Genomic DNA, 22852 nt, shown 5'->3' with positions numbered 1-22852 from the left:
GGGAAAATGAAAGGATGTGGGTTTTAAGGGAGAGGGTAATGAGTCATTCCAATCCCGTGAGCAGAAAGACTTACCTTAGGGGAAAAAAGGACAGGTATACACTCACGCACGCACGCACGCCCACACACGCCCACACACGCCCACACACACACACACACACACACACACACACACACACACACATACACAAGCAGACATTTATCTTAGGGTAAGTCTTTCCGCTCCCGGGATTGGAATTACTCCTTACCCTCTCCCCTAAAACCCACGCCATTTCGTCTTTCCCTCTCCTTCCCTCCTTCCTGACGAAGCAACCGTTGGTTGCGAAAGCTTGAATTTTGTGAGTATGTTTGTGTGTCTATCGACCTGCCAGCACTTTCGTTTGGTAAGTCACATCTTATATATATATTAGAGGGAAACATTCCACGTGGGAAAAATATATCTAAAAACAAAGATTATGTGACTTACCAAACGAAAGCGCTGGCAGGTCGATAGACACACAAACACACACACAAGATTCTAGCTTTCGCAACCAACGGTTGCCTTGTCACGAAAGAGGGAAGGAGAGGGAAAGACGAAAGGATTTGGGTTTTAAGGGAGAGGGTAAGGAGTCATCTCAATCCCGTGAGCAGAAAGACTTACCTTAGGGGGAAAAAGGACGGGTATACAATCGCGCCCCCCCCCCCCCCCCCCCCCCACACACACACATCCACCTTTTTCTTGGTGGAGTGGGGAGGATTTCATGAAGAATGGATCTCATTTCAGGGCAGGATTTGAGGAAGTCGTATCCCTGCTGGAGAGCCACATTCAGAATCTGATCCAGTCCCGGAAAGTATCTGTCACAAGTGGGGCACTTTTGTGGTTCTTCTGTGGGAGGTTCTGGGTTTGAGAGGATGAGGAAGTGGCTCTGGTTATTTGCTTCTGTACCAGGTCGGGAGGGTAGTTGCGGGATGCGAAAGCTGTTGTCAGGTTGTTGGTGTAATGCTTCAGGGATTCCGGACTGGAGCAGATTCGTTTGCCACGAAGACCTAGGCTGTAGGGAAGGGACCGTTTGATGTGGAATGGGTGGCAGCTGTCGTAATGGAGGTACTGCTGCTTGTTGGTGGGTTTGATGTGGACGGACGTGTGAAGCTGGCCATTGGACAGGTGGAGGTCAACATCAAGGAAAGTGGCATGGGATTTGGAGTAGGACCAGGTGAATCTGATGGAACCAAAGGAGTTGAGGTTGGAGAGGAAATTCTGGAGTTCTTCTTCGCTGTGAGTCCAGATCATGAAGATGTCATCAATAAATCTGTACCAAACTATGGGTTGGCAGGCCTGGGTAACCAAGACGGCTTCCTCTAAGCAACCCATGAATAGGTTGGCGTATGAAGGGGCCATCCTGGTACCCATGGCTGTTCCCTTTAATTGTTGGTATGTCTGGCCTTCAAAAGTGAAGAAGTTGTGGGTCAGGATGAAGCTGGCTAAGGTAATGAGGAAAGAGGTTTTAGGTAGGGTGGCAGGTGATCGGCGTGAAAGGAAGTGCTCCATCGCAGCGAGGCCCTGGACGTGCGGGATATTTGTGTATAAGGGAGTGGCATCAATGGTTACAAGGATGGTTTCTGGGGGTAACGGATTGGGTAAGGATTCCAGGCGTTCGAGAAAGTGGTTGGTGTCTTTGATGAAGGATGGGAGACTGCACGTAATGGGTTGAAGGTGTTGATCTACGTAGGCAGAGATACGTTCTGTGGGGGCTTGGTAACCAGCTACAATGGGGCGGCCGGGATGATTGGGTTTGTGAATTTTAGGAAGAAAGTAGAAGGTAGGGGTGCGGGGTGTCGGTGGGGTCAGGAGGTTGATGGGGTCAGGTGAAAGGTTTTGTAGGGGTCCTAAGGTTCTGGGGATTCCTTGAAGCTCCGCCTGGACATCAGGAATGGGAGTACCTTGGTAAACTTTGTATGTGGTGTTGTCTGAAAGCTGACACAGTCCCTCAGCCACATACTCCCGACGATCAAGTACCACGGTCGTAGAACCCTTGTCCGCCGGAAGAATGACGATGGACCGGTCAGCCTTCAGATCACGGATAGCCTGGGCTTCAGCAGTGGTTATGTTGGGAGTAGGATTAAGGTTTTTTAAGAAGGATTGAGAGGCAAGGCTGTAAGTCAGAAATTCCTGGAAGGTTTGGAGAGGGTGATTTTGAGGAAGAGGAGGTGGGTCCCGCTGTGACAGAGGACGGAACTGTTCCAGGCAGGGTTCAATTTGGATAGTGTCTTGGGGAGTTTGATCATTAGGGGTAGGATTAGGATCATTTTTCTTCGTGGCAAAGTGATACTTCCAGCAGAGAGTAATAGTGTAAGACAGTAAATCTTTGACGAGGGCTGTTTGGTTGAATCTGGGAGTGGGGCTGAAGGTGAGGCCTTTGGATAGGACAGAGGTTTCGGACTGGGAGAGAGGTTTGGAAGAAAGGTTAACTACTGAATTGGGGTGTTGTGGTTCCAGATTGTGTTGATTGGAATTTTGAGGTTTTGGAGGGAGTGGAGCTGGAAGTGGGAGGTTGAGTAGATGGGAGAGACTGGGTTTGTGTGCAATGAGAGGAGGTTGAGGTTTGCTGGAAAGGTTGTGAAGGGTGAGTGAGTTGCCTTTCCGGAGGTGGGAAACCAAGAGAGTGGATAGTTTTTTGAGGTGAATGGTGGCATGCTGTTCTAATTTGCAGTTGGCCTGTAGGAGGATGCTCTGAACAGCCGGTGTGGATGTGGGAGAGGAAAGATTGAGGACTTTTATTAAGGATAGGAGTTGACGGGTGTGTTCATTGGCTGAGTTGATGTGTAGGTGAAGGATTAGGTGGGTGAGAGCAATGGATTGTTCAGTTTGGAACTGGTATAGGGACTGATGGAAAGAAGGGTTGCAGCCAGAGATGGGAACTTTAAGTGTGAGGCCTTTGGGGGTAATGCCAAATGTCAGACAAGCCTGAGAAAATAAAATATGGGAGCGTAATCTGGCTAGGGTGAAGGCATGTTTGCGGAGGGAATGTAAATAAAACTTAATGGGGTCGTTGTGGGGGTGTTGTGAGGGTGACATGGTATTAGAAGGTGGAAAGTGTAACATGAGGTTGAGATGAAAATGAAAATAACTGGAGAAAGTAACTGGAGATTTGTTGTGAAAAAAGGCGAAAAAGTGTTGGTTAAAGCTGGGCTATGTTGATCCTGTGGTGAACTTGGGTTGGTAGAGAACGATGTGCACATAGGTTAGGTGGTTGTGTTGCCGCCAAAACACGTTAAAGGATGGAGAGATTCGGGAAAATTTCGAAAAAACGGCGTGTAAATGTATTAAAAAGAGTGGTTTTGTGGTGACAGATTATGAAAATGAGGCTAACAATTGTCGGGCGAAAAAGTAATGACGTTAAAACCTGTGGGAAGCGGCTAAAAATTATCAGTGGTGTGGGAAGAACGGAAATGGAAATAAAGCGAAAGTTATCAGAACTAGACGAAAAGGTTGTTTAATAGGTGAAATGAACTGTTTGTGGACTAGAAACGGTGGATTTTATAGCAGCGGTAGTGTTGAAAGCAGAAAAAAATTTTGGTTATGGTTTGGAAGTGGGTGACGTATTATTGAGTCTATACAGGCGGGATAAAATTATATAGTAGATTACGGTAAAAAGGAGAAGGTGAATACAAAGTGAAACTACTGGCACAAACAAAGAGAGAAAATAAGATGACAGAAAAGATTTCGAAATACAACAGTGACAATAACAAACGTAATAATTGGGTTCAAATTAATGATATAAATTAATAGAGGGAAACATTCCACGTGGGATCTACTATATAATTTTATCCCGCCTGTATAGATTCAATAATACGTCACCCACTTCCAAACCATAACCAAAATTTTTTTCTGCTTTCAACACTACCGCTGCTATAAAATCCACCGTTTCTAGTCCACAAACAGTTCATTTCACCTATTAAACAACCTTTTCGTCTAGTTCTGATAACTTTCGCTTTATTTCCATTTCCGTTCTTCCCACATCACTGATAATTTTTAGCCGCTTCCCACAGGTGTTAACGTCATTACTTTGTCGCCCGACAATTGTTAGCCTCATTTTCATAATCTGTCACCACAAAACCACTCTTTTTAATACATTTACACGCCGTTTTTTCGAAATTTTCCCGAATCTCTCCATCCTTTAATGTGTTTTGGCGGCAACACAACCACCTAACCTATGTGCACATCGTTCTCTACCAACCCAAGTTCACCACAGGATCAACATAGCCCAGCTTTAACCAACACTTTTTCGCCTTTTTTCACAACAAATCTCCAGTTACTTTCTCCAGTTATTTTCATTTTCATCTCAACCTCATGTTACACTTTCCACCTTCTAATACCATGTCACCCTCACAACACCCCCACAACGACCCCATTAAGTTTTATTTACATTCCCTCCGCAAACATGCCTTCACCCTAGCCAGATTACGCTCCCATATTTTATTTTCTCAGGCTTGTCTGACATTTGGCATTACCCCCAAAGGCCTCACACTTAAAGTTCCCATCTCTGGCTGCAACCCTTCTTTCCATCAGTCCCTATACCAGTTCCAAACTGAACAATCCATTGCTCTCACCCACCTAATCCTTCACCTACACATCAACTCAGCCAATGAACACACCCGTCAACTCCTATCCTTAATAAAAGTCCTCAATCTTTCCTCTCCCACATCCACACCGGCTGTTCAGAGCATCCTCCTACAGGCCAACTGCAAATTAGAACAGCATGCCACCATTCACCTCAAAAAACTATCCACTCTCTTGGTTTCCCACCTCCGGAAAGGCAACTCACTCACCCTTCACAACCTTTCCAGCAAACCTCAACCTCCTCTCATTGCACACAAACCCAGTCTCTCCCATCTACTCAACCTCCCACTTCCAGCTCCACTCCCTCCAAAACCTCAAAATTCCAATCAACACAATCTGGAACCACAACACCCCAATTCAGTAGTTAACCTTTCTTCCAAACCTCTCTCCCAGTCCGAAACCTCTGTCCTATCCAAAGGCCTCACCTTCAGCCCCACTCCCAGATTCAACCAAACAGCCCTCGTCAAAGATTTACTGTCGTACACTATTACTCTCTGCTGGAAGTATCACTTTGCCACGAAGAAAAATGATCCTAATCCTACCCCTAATGATCCAACTCCCCAAGACACTATCCAAATTGAACCCTGCCTGGAACAGTTCCGTCCTCCGTCACAGCGGGACCCACCTCCTCTTCCTCAAAATCACCCTCTCCAAACCTTCCAGGAATTTCTGACTTACAGCCTTGCCTCTCAATCCTTCTTAAAAAACCTTAATCCTACTCCCAACATAACCACTGCTGAAGCCCAGGCTATCCGTGATCTGAAGGCTGACCGGTCCATCGTCATTCTTCCGGCGGACAAGGGTTCTACGACCGTGGTACTTGATCGTCGGGAGTATGTGGCTGAGGGACTGCGTCAGCTTTCAGACAACACCACATACAAAGTTTACCAAGGTACTCCCATTCCTGATGTCCAGGCGGAGCTTCAAGGAATCCTCAGAACCTTAGGACCCCTACAAAACCTTTCACCTGACTCCATCAACCTCCTGACCCCACCGACACCCCGCACCCCTACCTTCTACTTTCTTCCTAAAATTCACAAACCCAATCATCCCGGCCGCCCCATAGTAGCTGGTTACCAAGCCCCCACAGAACGTATCTCTGCCTACGTAGATCAACACCTTCAACCCATTACGTGCAGTCTCCCATCCTTCATCAAAGACACCAACCACTTTCTCGAACGCATGGAATCCTTACCCAATCCGTTACCCCCAGAAACCATCCTTGTAACCATTGATGCCACTTCCTTATACACAAATATCCCGCACGTCCAGGGCCTCGCTGCGATGGAGCACTTCCTTTCACGCCGATCACCTGCCACCCTACCTAAAACCTCTTTCCTCATTACCTTAGCCAGCTTCATCCTGACCCACAACTTCTTCACTTTTGAAGGCCAGACATACCAACAATTAAAGGGAACAGCCATGGGTACCAGGATGGCCCCTTCGTACGCCAACCTATTCATGGGTTGCTTAGAGGAAGCCGTCTTGGTTACCCAGGCCTGCCAACCCATAGTTTGGTACAGATTTATTGATGACATCTTCATGATCTGGACTCACAGCGAAGAAGAACTCCAGAATTTCCTCTCCAACCTCAACTCCTTTGGTTCCATCAGATTCACCTGGTCCTACTCCAAATCCCATGCCACTTTCCTTGATGTTGACCTCCACCTGTCCAATGGCCAGCTTCACACGTCCGTCCACATCAAACCCACCAACAAGCAGCAGTACCTCCATTACGACAGCTGCCACCCATTCCACATCAAACGGTCTCTTCCCTACAGCCTAGGTCTTCGTGGCAAACGAATCTGCTCCAGTCCGGAATCCCTGAAGCATTACACCAACAACCTGACAACAGCTTTCGCATCCCGCAACTACCCTCCCGACCTGGTACAGAAGCAAATAACCAGAGCCACTTCCTCATCCTCTCAAACCCAGAACCTCCCACAGAAGAACCACAAAAGTGCCCCACTTGTGACAGGATACTTTCCGGGACTGGATCAGACCCTGAATGTGGCTCTCCAGCAGGGATACGACTTCCTCAAATCCTGCCCTGAAATGAGATCCATCCTTCATGAAATCCTCCCCACTCCACCAAGAGTGTCTTTCCGCCGTCCACCTAACCTTCGTAACCTCTTAGTTCATCCCTATGAAATCCCCAAACCACCTTCCCTACCCTCTGGCTCCTACCCTTGTAACCGCCCCCGGTGTAAAACCTGTTCCATGCACCCTCCCACCACAACCTACTCCAGTCCTGTAACCCGGAAGGTGTACACGATCAAAGGCAGAGCCATGTGTGAAAGCACCCACGTGATCTACCAACTGACCTGCCTACACTGTGATGCATTCTATGTGGGAATGACCAGCAACAAACTGTCCATTCGCATGAATGGACACAGGCAGACAGTGTTTGTTGGTAATGAGGATCACCCTGTGGCTAAACATGCCATGGTGCACGGCCAGCACATCTTGGTGCAGTGTTACACCGTCCGGGTTATCTGGATACTTCCCACTAACACCAACCTATCCGAACTCCGGAGATGGGAACTTGCTCTTCAATATATCCTCTCTTCCCGTTATCCACCAGGCCTCAATCTCCGCTAATTTCAAGTTGCCGCCACTCATACCTCACCTGTCATTCAACAACATCTTTGCCTCTGCACTTCTGCCTCGACTGACATCTCTGCCCAAACTCTTTGTCTTTAAATATGTCTGCTTGTGTCTGTATATGTGTGAATGGATGTGTGTGTGTGTGTGTGCGCGCGAGTGTATAATCGTCCTTTTTTCCCCTAAGGTAAGTCTTTCTGCTCCCGGGATTGGAATGACTCCTTACCCTCTCCCTTAAAACCCACATCCTTTCATCTTTCCCTCTCCTTCCCTCTTTCCTGATGAGGCAACAGTTTGTTGCGAAAGCTTGACTTTTGTGTGTGTGTTTGTTTGTGTTTGTTTGTGTGTCTATCGACGTGCCAGCGCTTTCGTTATAATAGAGGGAAACATTCCACGTAGGAAAAATATATCTGAAAACAAAGATGATGTGACTTACCAAATCCTTTCGTCTTTCCCTCTCCTTCCCCCTTTCCTGACGAGGCAACCGTTGGTTGCGAAAGCTAGAATTTTGTGTGTGTGTTTGTGTGTCTATCGACCGGCTGGAGGGAAACATTCCACGTGGGAAAAATATATCTAAAAACACAGATGATGTGACTTACCGAACGAAAGTGCTGGCAGGTCGATAGACACACAAACAAACACCAACATACACACGAAATTCAAGCTTTCGCAACAAACTGTTGCCTCATCAGGAAAGAGGGAAGGAGAGGAAAAGACGAAAGGATGTGGGTTTTAAGGGAGAGGGTAAGGAGTCATTCCAATCCCGGGAGCGGAAAGACTTACCTTAGGGGGAAAAAAGGACAGGTGTACACTCGCGCACGCACGCACACACACACACACACACACACACACACACACACACACACACACACACACACACATATCCATCCGCACATACACAGACACAAGCAGAGCTTTCTTCTGGATGATTATGTTAAGACTCGGGATACACTCCATACCTGACCACCTCTTTCGAAATCCGTTTTGATACAGCTCGATCTTGCCATCTACCTGCCTCTCTAGTCTATTATGTAGCACTTTAGAAAGGACCTTGGATGCAACTGGTAACACTAATACAATTACTCTCAGAAGTCAGCATAGGTTTATCTTCTTTCTTATGTCAAGGATGAAAGGATGAATTAATACACACTTCCAATGGTCTGGAATTTCTTCTGTTAACCATAATGTTTGCATTATTCATTTTAATGTTTGCAGTCAATTTCCATCTGACAGTTTCAAATTATTCTATGACAATTCCTTCTTCACCTGTTGCTTCGTTGTATTTTATATCTCAAATGGTTTCAGAACATTTGTTCTGATTTAGTGGCTTTTATTCTGGAAACTTCACCCCATTCAGAAGTTGAGGTGATAAGCCCCCCCTCTCTCCCTCTCTCTCTCTCTCTCTGTCTCTTCAGCAACACACTTTTCTCAGCAGCAGTGGTCTGAGGTATCAGTTCCAGAATTCAAATCAGCAGATTACGAGATGAGGTCGATGCTACAAATGGAATTTCATTTGTATTTTCTTCTTTCTGTGCTCCTGTCTTGGATTAGTTTTGCAACAACAAAACCAGCTAAACATTTTAAATCACAGTAAATTCATAGTTTTTACAGGTGGCAAATTTTTCATCAATAGTTCTTCTTATATTAATGGCACTAGAAGACTAATGTTCAAATAAATTACGAGAATGCAGCAACATAATATCATAGACAGCCACCAATATTTCATGAAGTTAACACCCTATCATCTTCAAGGTACCAATAAAATGAGAAATCTCTGTAGGTGGGCTGAATTCAAATGCTCCACTAAGCTGCACTAATTTTCACTACCACGAGGCCAAACAATGAAAGCATCATCTACATAACTAAGAAAGGCATGCAGGACTCAATGCCGCCAATTGCAATCTACATTTCCTGAAATCTTTCATAAAAATATTAGCAACAATAGGTAACAAATGGCTTTCCACTGAAACTTTGTCAGTCCACTTATCAAACTGGACATTGAAAAAATGTAAGTGGATGTCAATACATGTTTAAAAGGTTAGCTAATTGAAACACTAAACCTAACTACCCATGAGGAAACTGATGGAGGAACGTGAGTGAAGAGAGTCTACATAAAAACTTACTAGAACATCAGATTCAGTCAAATGTTATCTCTCTAATCAGTGTATGAAATCAGCTGAATGCCAGTGATGTGCACATTGGCGTAATAGTGGGTCGAGTAGCAAAATTTGACTTTCAGGATTTAGTGGTGGATGTGTTACAAAAACACTTCTTGGGCTTGCCACCAGATAAAACAGTGCAAATCCCACAATATTCCATTAAAACAACTTATTGAGGCAATGGTTATTACTATTTTCATTTCCGCAAAATGCAACTGGTGATACTCACCTGGCAGCAAAACTTATTGTGACCAGACACTGCCACAAGATAGTTATGTTGTGTCTGGCAGCATTGAACACGACAACCACCACTGCCTGAACATGGCAAATATCTGTTTTGATGAAATATTATGAGATTTGCGCAACGCAAACTGGTGGCAAACCCAAGAAGTGTATTTGTGAGTAGTAACTTGTTTTGATACACAATACGATGCGAATGCTGACAAATAGACTTCAGACTAATTCCATCTCCATAAATTTTCAGAAGGCATATAATCTGTGAGGAACAAGCCTGTTGATAATATTTGACAATAAGAAAATTTTCTTCAGAAAGGTCTTAGCCTCACTCTAATCCTTTTTGTCGGGTCAGCACCGAGTGTGCAGTTTGCTGGATCACATTGTTTTCTCATGCTCATTTCATGAAGAAATGGCATTAGTTCATTTATATTACATGAGTTGGGCATGTCTTTGCTGTAGACATGAGTAGTACCTAAAAAGATTAAAATTAGAGATAGAAATAAACCACATGCACGATAGCATTAGAATAATTGAAATAATGTTGGAAAACTGCTGATATGTACAATCATCTTGCCACTTGCTATAAGCTCAGCAGAAACACAATTAGGGCACGTACGCCTTGTTTTTATATTGGTTGTGGGTTAACTTTTTTCTTTGAGATGAAAGGAAATTTGTTTTCACATCTTAGGTCAGCTCTTGCCTTCTTATCTGGCCCCATGATTCTTTGCAGTAATTTTCGTAAACTTGAGGTTATGTTGTTCTCTTGCTAGGACAGAAAAGTACCGTAATTTAACCTGACAAGGTTCTTTCTTAAATTCATTGTTTGAAAAATACAGGGTTGTCTTACATTCGTAGAATAAACTGTTGTTCCCAACGTCAATGTTTGTAGGTGCTATAATAGCGTAATGTAAAGACCATCTTACATTTACAGATGAAATTTCAGCACTTGAGTTCCTGCTCAGATTTAATTTGAAGAATTTAGAAGTGTCGGGAGGGGGGGGGGGGGGGGGCACAGTGGCACCAGCTTGGCCGAGTAATACGAGAAATGCAAGTGGGGGAGTGCCGAGTGAGCAGCAAATTTCATTGTGCTGCCAGTCATGGAAATTTATACCATGCAGCTTGCTTTTTATGGACATCTTATGTTTAAAATGCCATTTGTTTGAATTCAATTGTAGGTGAAAGTGACATGATTTTAAAATTGCACAAATACTGAATAGCAGTGTATGTTTCTAGAGGAGACTAATTAATGCCAACAACAGTATTTTCACACAGAACACTTTAAACAAGGCACAACAACAACAGCACTACAGCTGCTACTGTTCTACAGCCACTATTGATTTCCTACCCAGTGTTACCCTGAAGTGGTAGAGTTTCTTATGATTCAGCTCTAAGGAGCCAGAGAGGACATAATTTTGTTATAGTTCAGTTTGCTTATACACTGTCAGAACTGTAAATTTTAGCAACTGATAATGTATGCAAATCAAAACTGTGACTGTTGAGATACAAGGATCTAGAAGTTCACAGTTTACAAATACAATAAGACACTAACACTAAGTTAATGGTGATTTATGAAGCAGAGAGCATGAAACAACTGTGTAGCAAGAAGTAAGTTTGACACAGAAGTTAATGTTCGTCGTCTGCATCAGATGACACAAAAATCAAAAAACACCAGCCCTACTGGCCAAGCTTTCAGGGGACTGAAGCAAGGAAGGTTTCATGAATTTGAGCAACAAGTTGCTCAGTATGAGCATGAGATAAGCAATGAAGGCGACTTCCTGCAGCATTTAAAGAAAAACAACTTACATAGCAGTGTCATAATCAGCCTATGAAAATAGCACATCTGTTTGCTAGACACATACACAAACATCGTAATACTTCCCAATGGCATAACATCACAACTTCACATAATGGAAATTGTTGTAAGTAGGCCTTTTAAGGCTCACCTGAATGGTGGTTAAAAATAGTAGTGCCATACACTACTCACTTAGATAGTAAACAAAAAAAGAAACTGAAAATGAAAATTAATGTAAATCACTTCTTTCTGTTTATTTTGTTTCTACTTGTATTACCAAAATTTGGACGATCACCAAATGCCATAAGTTTTTTTGTGAGATACTTTATATCTAAAAAAGTAAATAAGTCTGTAATTTAGATTAGTCATATTACACTAAAAATAAAACTTTATTGAAGGGCCTCTCCTGCCTGCCCCCCCCCCCTCCCCCCCTCCCAAAGAAAAGGTGAGGGATTGTCCTATAGTTAGGTAAATTGAAGGTAAATTGAACTGACGAAATTTTACCTGTCCAATTAGCTCAGACTGTGGATACCCGAACATCATGTGAGTAAAATGATGGTTACAGCTCTCCACTACCCCATCTTCTGCCAATACAACTAAGCCACTCATATTTGCAAACACCTGAAAACAAAGTTACACACAAATAAATCATTCCAATAAATTATGTTATTTCCAATGTTATACATCTCAGTAGACTCCTTACAATCCAACATACCCATATAGTGAGCTTATAACATTTCCTGATCCCACTGTCTGCCTCTCCATCTCCTTTCGCTTCTTCTGACATGCGAATACATACAGGGAATGTCGCTCCTTCTCGGGTACGTCCTGTGGCTTTCTGCTTCTTTACATCCTAAGGGTAAAAGAAATCCTCAAATATATACTAACTGTTGGTAAAATAAATAAGTTTGTTACAGACTTACTTTAATTTTACAAGTTGAAAGAAGGGGCTCCATTTGTAATGCAAATAACGCGTTTGAATATTGATCTAGCAATGTATTCATTTACCAATAGCAGACTTTTCTCTTCTTTCATCGTTAACTTCTTTCTGTCACCCCTCCTGCTCCCTTTCAGAAAATGTTACTGAAGTTCTATCTGGTCATATATTCTCCCGTTTACAAATTTTCTCTTTTTAGTTACCCATAGAGGTCTGATTACAGATTTTCTTTTCTTTTCTGGTGGGGTGGGAGTTGGGGGAAGCAGAATACTAAGTAGTTTCAGTTAGCATCATAATATCAGAAGATTACAACAAAATTTAAAAAAAATGTTGTGAGAATACTTTTTCCTTAAAATTAATTTATTTAAAACATTACTTGCTAATGAACAACTATGAAGAAAATACAGAGACAAATCAAATCAATACACTGTTTGAACACCTCGACTCCAAAACATAAGACAGCTCATTTATGTTCTAGTTTGCCATGCAGAAGTGCTTCACAATGCAGGCTTTGCAACCACAAAAACTCTCAAAGTTGTTGAAACCTTTTAAACGTTGTTGTATAGCAATCCAGCAACAGTTTGGAAAATAGTATGAGATGACAACCAAAGACTGCTTTGAAACTATTAATCTATTACTATTATTATTGTTTGTTTCACATCTGGAATGATAGCATAATGTCTTCTACATGTAGGAAGTATGAGAGAGAGAGAGAAAGGGGAAAAAACTTATTGAAACAGTACATCTAATGCAAGAACCGATTGTGGTACTCTTCTTGGGTTAGCAGGCAGATCTAAAAATCTACTTGACACAATAGTTCAGTGGTCCAGCTGCCTGCCATCTTCAGAAGAGATGCTGTTGCTAAGCCGTACTAAACTAATGCAAACACGTAAAGAGATGGCTCAAAAAAGATTTCAAGTCTTGGGCACTGAAGATAGCAACTTTAAAACGAATCTGTTTTTGGAGTACACTAATGACAAGTTCATGATCTGGCCATACATATCAGATGTTCCAACTCTTGACAGGAACATTTTAATTGCCTTAACCTCAGCATCAAATTAATGATCAAACTAAAAAGTGATGGAAAGCTCCCAATTTTTGATGTAATGGTCAACAGAAGTGACCAGCTGCCATCCACTGTACAAATTCGATGGAAACTTTATACGACATTGGAACGAAGCTCATATATCCTCTTTGATACCAAAACCTTAACACAGTCTGTGTCTAAGCAGATTGTGTATTTCACAAAACAGAGCTGTTGAATCTCAGAGTTTTGGTCATCACTGGAGGCATCTGAAGATTAATTTAGATCAGTTGCTGGGAACATATATTCAAGAATTGGGAGAACTAAGAACAACAGATTCGATATCAAGAATTTGCCTTGGGCACTGGCCAAAATTTTGGGCTTAGGAAGAATAGAACATACAAAATACCTTGTCACTGAGGGAAATATTATATAAAAACAGATATGGCTACAGAAGTTATGATAATCTTCCACAACAGTAACTTATTCTTTCCAGCCTTTACTACTGGGTGGTGTTATAAAGAATAAAACGATATAAGGGTCCAAAAAATCCTGTTAGTAGAACACAAGTAATTGATTTAAAACATCTAGTAACTTGTTTGTCGATTTCCTACGGTTGTCCCATGGAGGAAAAATGGAAGGAAGAAGAAAGAAAGTTCACCTTGGGCAAATGTTTTTGGAAAATTAGACACTGGAGAGCTCACACAGATTACACACTACTTGTGGAAACATAATGCACAGTAGACCGGGAGAATTAATTGAACAGTACCAAAACACAAAACACTACGGGGTGTCTGCTCCACCCCTCCCCTCCCGCGTCCGGCCATTCTGATTTAGGTTTTCCGTGATTTCCCTAAATCGCTCCAGGCAAATGCCGGGATGGTTCCTTTGAAAGGGCACGGCCAACTTCCTTCCCTAATACGATGAGACCAATGACCTCACTGTTTGGTCTCTTCCCCCAAAAACAACAACAACCACCCCTCCCCAAACACGGGTACACTTACGTCAGCAATCGGTTCATGTTACTTACTGCCGCACGTACTGAGCATGAGACTCAAACACAGGCAACTTTGGCTGACAATGCATAGAACATACATAGGAAGCTGAGAAACAAATTCTGGGGCACATCCATGAAGATCCTACTCAGAGAACTAGAAGAATCGTCCGCCAAATGAGTATATCACACGCTGTAATTCATTGCTCTTTGAAACAGGAGATTTCCCTCTGGGACAGGAATTCTCAAGAGGTCTTTGTTGGGAAGTGCACAGCATGATTTTGTGTAATTGCTCGTCACAGATTAAGCGAGTTTCACTTGCAACAGAATAACTAAATTCCATAACCGCGCCAAGTAGTAGCAACACATTTTCAGTGCCACTTTTCTGTGAACGTATGGGCAGATTTAATTGGCGTATTACGTTATTGGGCCTTAAGTTTTACCTGCTCGATTGACTGGCAACAATTACCGAACGTTTCTAGAAGAGACATTGCAACCATATTTACTGGAAAATATTCCATTAGCAATAAGTCATAATGTGACTACTCCACCCCTCATTGGCCACAGAATACGAAGGTTTTTGAATAGACAATTTCCAGGGTGATGGATAGGAAATTTTGGTTCAAGTTGACGGCCAGTGCGCAGTCCTACTTTAAATCCACTGGATTTTTACTTTTGAGGTCATACAAAGGAACTGATTTACACTCAGCAAATATATAATATGGACAACTTACGCTGGGGATTTTCGATGCTGCCAGTATCACGAACACAAATATGCATGTATGTGACTAGTGCCATGAAACTGGTTTTGCTGTAATGAAGCATTTGTCGAATCAAATGGCAGCATTTTGAACGCTTATTGTAGTACTGGTGTAACACAAAACAAAGTAATTTGGGTTTCATTTTCATTATGGTACTGTTGTAGAAAAGGAAAATAATTGAAATTTAATTTTTGTTATGGTATTGTCGTAAAAACAGCTGATTGTAATTGATGTTCAAAAAATTACATGGCAATTGGTTGATTTTGCACTAAGAGAAACACATTTTATTTTATATTAGCTTTTCTTTACAACCATGACCTCCATTATTGTGATGATGTAGAGAAAACATCTGATTGCACTTAACTGATTATTTACATAAAACAAATTACACGTTCTTGACAACCCAATGACTGTTTAATTTGCTTGTTTCGGCAGTACATAGCCACTGTGCTGCATCATTGTACACATCCAATATTTACACTGCTCTGGTTCGTCCGTTGCCTTTCTCTGACCGCTGCGCTCATGTTGGTAATACACAAACAAGGTCGTGTGCCATCAGTTGACAATGTAAACAGAAATGAGTCTACTTACAAACCTACAAATATCTGTCCTTTAGGAATACAAAAATACAGAACGTGATACGATATTTCATTAAACTTTTTTGTCAAACGCACTAAGATGTACCATCTGTGCAATGTTGGCAGCTTATACTGTTTACACCCTGTATTTACACATTATATTGGAGAAAGCACCGATAGATTTTGACGTACATCTTGCGCATTTTCTGTGGACTATATAAGATCATTGTCTCTGCTGTTGGCATCAGTTTGCCACGACCCAGCAACAGCATCTCCCTTGAAGATGCTGGGAGAGGAGACCACTGAAATACTCTGTGAAACTGATTTTAGCATTCACCAGAAAACCTAAGAAGAATAACGCGTGCTGCTTTTCCCAGGTGTTACAAGAACCAAAGCAACTTCAGAATAATCAGGAAACATCTGCAGAAACTACCTTGATTATGATAAATTTTACTATTAGACTGAGAATACATGAATCGTTCTTGGCATGCATGTACTTGGAACCCTCAGAAGGCACTGAATACAGCTCATTTTGTGATCATAATATTTTCCCCCTTGAACTCCTGGTTTACTCTGCATATTCCCATACCTGTATGTCATACTGGATAAATTATTGGAGCACCTGAATCCAGATATGAATGGTGTTTATTGTGGAACAACATGCCACATGGATGACGGACAGTGTATTTATATATAGTGCACTACTGAACACCTTGGGAATTCTTATAACAGCACTGAAGCAAATCTACATTCTCATGAGATTTGTTTTTAACATGCTCTTGTTTAAAAGGAGAGAACCATCTAATCAATAAAATATTCTTAAGCTCCCAGCTTCATCAAGTGGTTAAAAATCCATGAGCTTTTGGATGAGTGCTTGTCAGCCATTGTCAAGTAATAGACTGTCATGTGGTTGCTGCTGCTGTCCTTATATACTCTACTACCACCTGTGACATCATTGATGCATGTCCAGCACTATATAATGTAATATTTTTGATGCACACCTGCAGTGCCCACTTCAACCTAGTCATTGGAAGGTTGAAATGGGTACAAAACAAAATCATTACCTTGCATGGTGCCGGAGTGAGCACCAATGACATCACAGGCAGTGGCACTGCTATTCAAGGACAGCAACCAGAATTATATGATAGCCATCATTTGACAATGGCTGAGGAGCACACATCCAAAAGCTCCTGGATATTTAATCACCTGATGCATGTGGAAGGTCAAAAAAATGTTATTACTTTATATACCAGTGAGGCCATTTGACCGTAAACCATCCAATTATTAATATGAGACACTGCCTGTTTACAGGTGGTTTCCGCAAGACTTCGAGGAGGTAAGTAAGTATACATCTTAAGATTTGGATCAAAGACTTTGCTTTTAACAAACAACTGATACTTTATACAGGAGTTAAGGTCTATTTAATTGTAATTGCTACCATAACAACCTGAGTGGCTGCTCAAACTTTAAGAAGTTGCCGAAGAGTTCCAGGTTTTTCCAGGTAACTATTACAAATTTTCAGGTAAATATATTAATTTCTTTCTCATATATCATGATTAAAGAAATAGTTGGGTAACAACTTGATGGTCACCACCAACAAGGAAATGGACTTTACAGCATAAAAATTTTAGAGAGTTATGTAGACCTATACACCTGCACTGGTTGGTCCCTGGTCCAGAGTGGGACATCAGCTGGGAAACCAGCTACTGGTACTGCTGCATCTGATGCAGCAACGTTTTGGTCCACTCCACACCTGGAATCTGCAGCCAACTTGTGACAGCTGTGGCACTGCTGCTATTTTACTTAGTAGTGCCGAAAAATAGTTGTGGTGCTACAATACACTTGTTATGCTTTAAGCAATTTTGCAAGGCAAATCTCCATTACATAGATCATCAACATCACAAAGGTCATGATGCTAAGGAAACTGAAAATTTCTGTTCTGAGCAGCATTAGACAAGAAAACATGTATAGATAGATCCTTTGTCTCACACATACAAGTGGCTGATGTAATTACTGCCAAAGGTTTATCATTCAAACTGGTAGTAGTATCGGGAGAAAAATGTCATAAGAAGCTCTTGATAAATTAAAGGGGAGGTTGGCATTACACATCACATAACTTTTCTCTGCTCACAGTTGAGATATACTAGCCAATAAGCAGTTGCTTAACAGTTGTTTTTACACATTAAAAACAATATCTGTATAATTAACACATTTTGGAATACTAAGTATTTCAATTTTTTTTACTTATAATGATCAATAAAATAAAATAATAATGCTAGGTTAAAAATACAGAATTCACTAGGATTTTAAGAAATTCCGAAATTTTCAGGTGAAATTTAATACCCCGAGAATTCCAATTTTTCCAGAAAACAATCACCATCCTGCTAGCTTCGTAACTTTAACTGTAGAAATAGTTCCTGCAATGAAGACTGATGATTATCAACTATTATGATGTGGCTTTTCCCAAACCCTTCCAACTGAACGTCAGGATTTCCATCATTAGTCTGACTGTGTTATCAGTAATTTTAAATTAATATCTGATGCAAACATAGTAATATTATTATGCTGTTATAATGAGAATGTTACAATGGTATTTTGTAATAACAAACAGAACACAGTAGAACGGATCATACCATTTTCATAAAGCAAACAATATTAACTGACAGTCACCTCCACCTACTGTGGCACCTTACTAGCAATGACCATACGGAAACTTCATATGCAAGTTTTGCACCATATGAACTGCAAATCTGGCACCTTACTTGCAATGACCATACGGAAACTTCATATGCAAGATTTACACCATAAGAACTGCAAATCTGGCACTGATTATAAGTGCTGAAAAGAATATACATTTGTCAGAATTCTCTCCTATAACAGAAATTGATAAGTAAGGCACATGTAAAGATAAATTATGACACACAATCAATGAACATAATTTCTTATGTTGCAAACTACATCAGATATTCCATTGAATGCTGCATCCCTACACCATCTAGTACAGAGAGAATGCCATTTAGCAGAAAGTATTGGACTTTCATACAATCAATAAACTGACTAGTTGACACAATGGGCCACTATCCTAAATGGCAACCAGTTAAGAAATTTAACTGAGGTCCCCAAAACATAACACACTGTGCAAAATAATCAGAGATCACATTGTGACAGAATCTTTCCAAGTTCCACAACCCTATCTGTGACTAGGTCAAGCACTGTTGTTGTTCTGGTCTTCAGTCCTGAGACTGGTTTGATGCAGCTCTCCATGCTACTCTATCCTGTGCAAGCTTCTTCTTCTCCCAGTACCTACTGCAACTTACATCCTTCTGAATCTGCTTTGTGTATTCATCCCTTGGTCTCCCTCTACGATTTTTACTCTCCACGCTGCCCTCCAGTACTAAATTGGTGATCCCTTGATGCCTCAGAACATGTCCTACCAACCGATCCCTTCTTATAGTCAAGTTGTGCCACAAACTCCTCTTCTCCCCAATTCTATTCAATACCTCCTCATTAGTTATGTGATCTACCCATCTAATCTTCAGCATTCTTCTGTAGCACCACATTTCCAAAGCTTCTATTCTCTTCTTGTCCAAACTATTTATCGTCCATGTTTCACTTCCGTACATGGCTACACTCCATACAAATACTTTCAGAATTGACTTCCTGCACTTAAATCTATACTTGATGTTAACAAATTTCTCTTCTTCAGAAACGCTTTCCTTGCCATTGCCAGTCTACATTTCATATCCTCTCTACTTCAACCATCATCAGTTATTTTGCTCCCCAAATAGCAAAACTCCTTTACTTCTTTAAGCATCTCATTTCCTAATCTAATTCCCTCAGCATCACCCGACTTAATTCGACTACATTCCATTAGCCTCGTATTACTTTTGTTGATGTTCATCCTATATCCTCCTTTCAAGACACTATCAATTCTGTTCAACTGCTCTTCCAAGTACTTTGCTGTCTCTGACAGAATTACAATGTCATTGGCAAACCTCAAAGTTTTTATTTCTTCTCCATGGATTTTAATACCTACTCCGAATTTTTCTTTTGTTTCCTTCACTGCTTGCTCAATATACAGATTGAATAACATTGGGGAGAGACTACAACCCTGTCTCACTCCCTTCCCAACCACTGCTTCCCTTTCATGTGCCTCGACTCTTATAACTGCCATCTGCTTTCTATACAAATTTTAAATAGCCTTTTGCTCCCTGTATTTTACCCCTGCCACCTTCAGAATTTGAAAGAGAGTATTCCAGTCAACATTGTCAAAAGCTTTGTCTAAGTCTACAAATGCTAGAAACGTAGGTTTGCCCTTCTTTAATCCAGCTTCTAAGATAAGTCGTAAAGTCAGTATTGCCTCACGTGTTCCAATATTTCTACGGAATCCAAACTGATCTTCCCTCAGGTCGGCTTCTACCAGTTTTTCCATTCGTCTGTAAAGAATTCGCGTTAGTATTTTGCAGCTGTGACTTATTAAACTGATAGTTCAGTAATTTTCACATCTGTCAACACCTGCTTTCTTTGGGATTGGAATTATTATATTCTTCTTGAAGGCTGAGGTTATTTTGCCTGTCTCGTACATCTTGCTCGCCAGATGGTAGAGTTTTGTGAGGACTGGCTCTCCCAAGGCCGTCAGTAGTTCTAATGGAATGTTGTCTACTCCCGGGGCCTTGTTTCGACTCAGGTCTTTCAGTGCTCTGTCAAACTCTTCACGCAGTATCTTATCTCCCATTTCATCTTCATCTACATCCTCTTCCATTTCCATAATACTGTCCTCAAGTACATCACCCTTGTATAAACCCTCTATATACTCCTTCCACCTTTCTGCTTTCCCTTCTTTGCTTATAACTGGGTTTCCATCTGAGCTCTTGATATTCATGCAAGTGGTTCTCCTTTCTCCAAAGGTGTCTTTAATTTTCCTGAAGGCAGTATCTATCTTACCCTGGTGAGATAAGCCTCTACATCCTTACATTTGTCCTCTAGCCATGCCTGCTTAGCCATTTTGCACTTTCTGTCGATCTCATTTTTGAGACGTTTGTATTCCCTTTTGCCTGCTTCATTTACTGCATTTTTATATTTTCTCCTTTCATCAATTAAATTCAGTATTTCTTCTGTTACCCAAGGATTTCTACTAGCCCTCGTCTTTTTACCTACTTGATCCTCTTCTGCCTTCACTACTTCATCCCTCAAAGCTACCCATTCTTCTTCTACTGTATTTCTTTCCCCCATTCCTGTCAATTGTTCCCTTATGCTCCCCCTGAAACTCTGTACAACCTCTGGTTCTTTCAGTTTATCCAGGTCCCATCTCCTTAAATTCCCACCTTTTTGCAGTTTCTTCAGTTTTAATCTACAGGTCATAAACAACAGATTGTGGTCAGAGTCCACATCTGCCCCTGGAAATGTCTTGCAATTTGAAACCTGGTTCCTAAATCTCTGTCTTACCATTATATAATCTATCCGAAACCTGTCAGTATCTCCAGGCTTCTTCCATGTATACAACCTTCTTTCATGATTCTTGAACCAAGTGTTAGCTATGATTAAGTTGTGCTCTGTGCAAAATTCTACCACACGGCTTCCTCTTTCATTTCTTAGCCCCAATCCATATTCACCTACTACGTTTCCTTCTCTCCCTTTTCCTACTACCGAATTCCAGTCACCCATGACTATTAAATTTTCGTCACCCTTCACTATCTGAATAAATTCTTTTATTTCATCATACATTCCTTCAATTTCTTCGTCATCTGCAGAGCTAGTTGGCATATAAACTTGTACTACTGTAGTAGGCGTGGGCTTTGTGTCTATCTTGGCCACAATAAAGCGTTCACGATGCTGTTTGTAGTAGCTGACCCGCATTCCTATTCATTATTAAACCTACTCTTGCATTACCCCTATTTGATTTTGTGTTTATAACTCTGTAGTCACCTGACCAGAAGTCTTGTTCCTCCTGCCACCGAACTTCACTAATTACCACTATATCTAACTTTAACCTATCCATTTCCCTTTTTAAATTTTCTAACCTACCTGCCCGATTAAGGGATCTGACATTCCATGCTCCGATCCGTAGAACCCCAGTTTTCTTTCTCCTGATAAGTCAAGCACTATGCAAAAATAGTCAAAGTTCAAACAGTGCCAGAATATTTCTAAGTCCCGTGGAATGCCAAATATTTCAAACATCTAATGAGTGCGAACAGACCACTGCTCAGACAACTCTTCCCAATTCGTGCACCACGGATGTAACGTAAGGGTCTTATGTGATCACCTGTCCTTTTATACGAGGGTAATCCCAAAAGTAAGGCCTCCTATTTTTTTATAAGTACATAGACCAGTTTATTTCTAGAATGGTTTACATCAGTTTACAGCTTGAACATTTAGCTATTTTTCGACATAATCACCATTTCTGTTGATGCATTTTTGAAGATGCTGTGGCAGTTTTTGTCTGCCCGTGCCATACCAGCTCACCGCCATGCTGTTCAGAAGCGAAGAAGGATGCTGCCACTGGTGTGATTGTCGTTTGGTCTCAGGTGTAAAGTGTAAAGTGGTATGCCCAGGTTTCATCACCCGTGACAAATGAGTCAAGAAAAGTGTCCTGTTCGGCTGCAAGGCGGTGAAGAAATACACGGGAAGCATCAACTCGTTGCCGCATGTGGTCCTCAGTCAGCAAGCGCATGCGCACACCTTCAGGTAGGTCAATGTTTCTGTTAAAATTCTGTGAGCGGTGCTTCGGGAAACCTTAGGAACCGACGTGCAGAGATCATCCACGGTGATCCGCCGATCTACACGCATGCTTTGCTCAACCTTCAACACTGTCTCCTCAGAAATTCACGGTCTCCCGCTCCTGTGTTCGTCGTGAATTTCGGTCTGACCGGCTGCAAACTCTCTACACCACTTATGAACATGCTTCTTAGCCCTCCATGCACGACTCACCCTACACTTCCATCAATTGGCGATGGATTTCAATTGGCATAGTGCCCTTTGCGTTCAAAACCCAAATAACTGCGCGTAATTTGCACTTGGCTATAACATCCAATGGGGGCTCCATTCTCAAAGGCTTCCAAGACTGAGTGCCTCAGAGCAGCATGCGCATATTTACACACAGCGTAGTACACTCTAGGGAACAGTGTAACCAAATGTCACACAAACAGAGTTCAGTGCTTATAAAAAAAT

The 22852-nt window shown here is 41.7% G+C and overlaps 1 protein-coding gene across 2 annotated transcripts in view; it reads right to left on the bottom strand.

Moving 5' to 3' along the window:
• Window positions 1-22852, bottom strand: part of LOC126194579 (PAS domain-containing serine/threonine-protein kinase) — a 246348-nt gene that overhangs the window by 98915 nt on the left and 124581 nt on the right. For both annotated transcript variants that reach the window (XM_049932777.1, XM_049932776.1), the window contains exons 9-10: window positions 12107-12244; window positions 11896-12012 (exon numbers count right to left, since the gene is read on the bottom strand). In XM_049932777.1, the coding sequence (XP_049788734.1) occupies window positions 11896-12012; window positions 12107-12244 (255 nt within the window). The remainder of the gene's footprint in view (window positions 1-11895; window positions 12013-12106; window positions 12245-22852) is intronic.

The sequence above is a fragment of the Schistocerca nitens genome, chromosome 1 (genome assembly GCF_023898315.1).
Source record: "Schistocerca nitens isolate TAMUIC-IGC-003100 chromosome 1, iqSchNite1.1, whole genome shotgun sequence".
Taxonomy (NCBI): Eukaryota; Metazoa; Arthropoda; class Insecta; order Orthoptera; family Acrididae; genus Schistocerca; species Schistocerca nitens.
The sequence above is the reverse complement of the archived record's forward strand: the minus strand, read 5'-3'. Positions and strand labels throughout refer to the sequence as shown.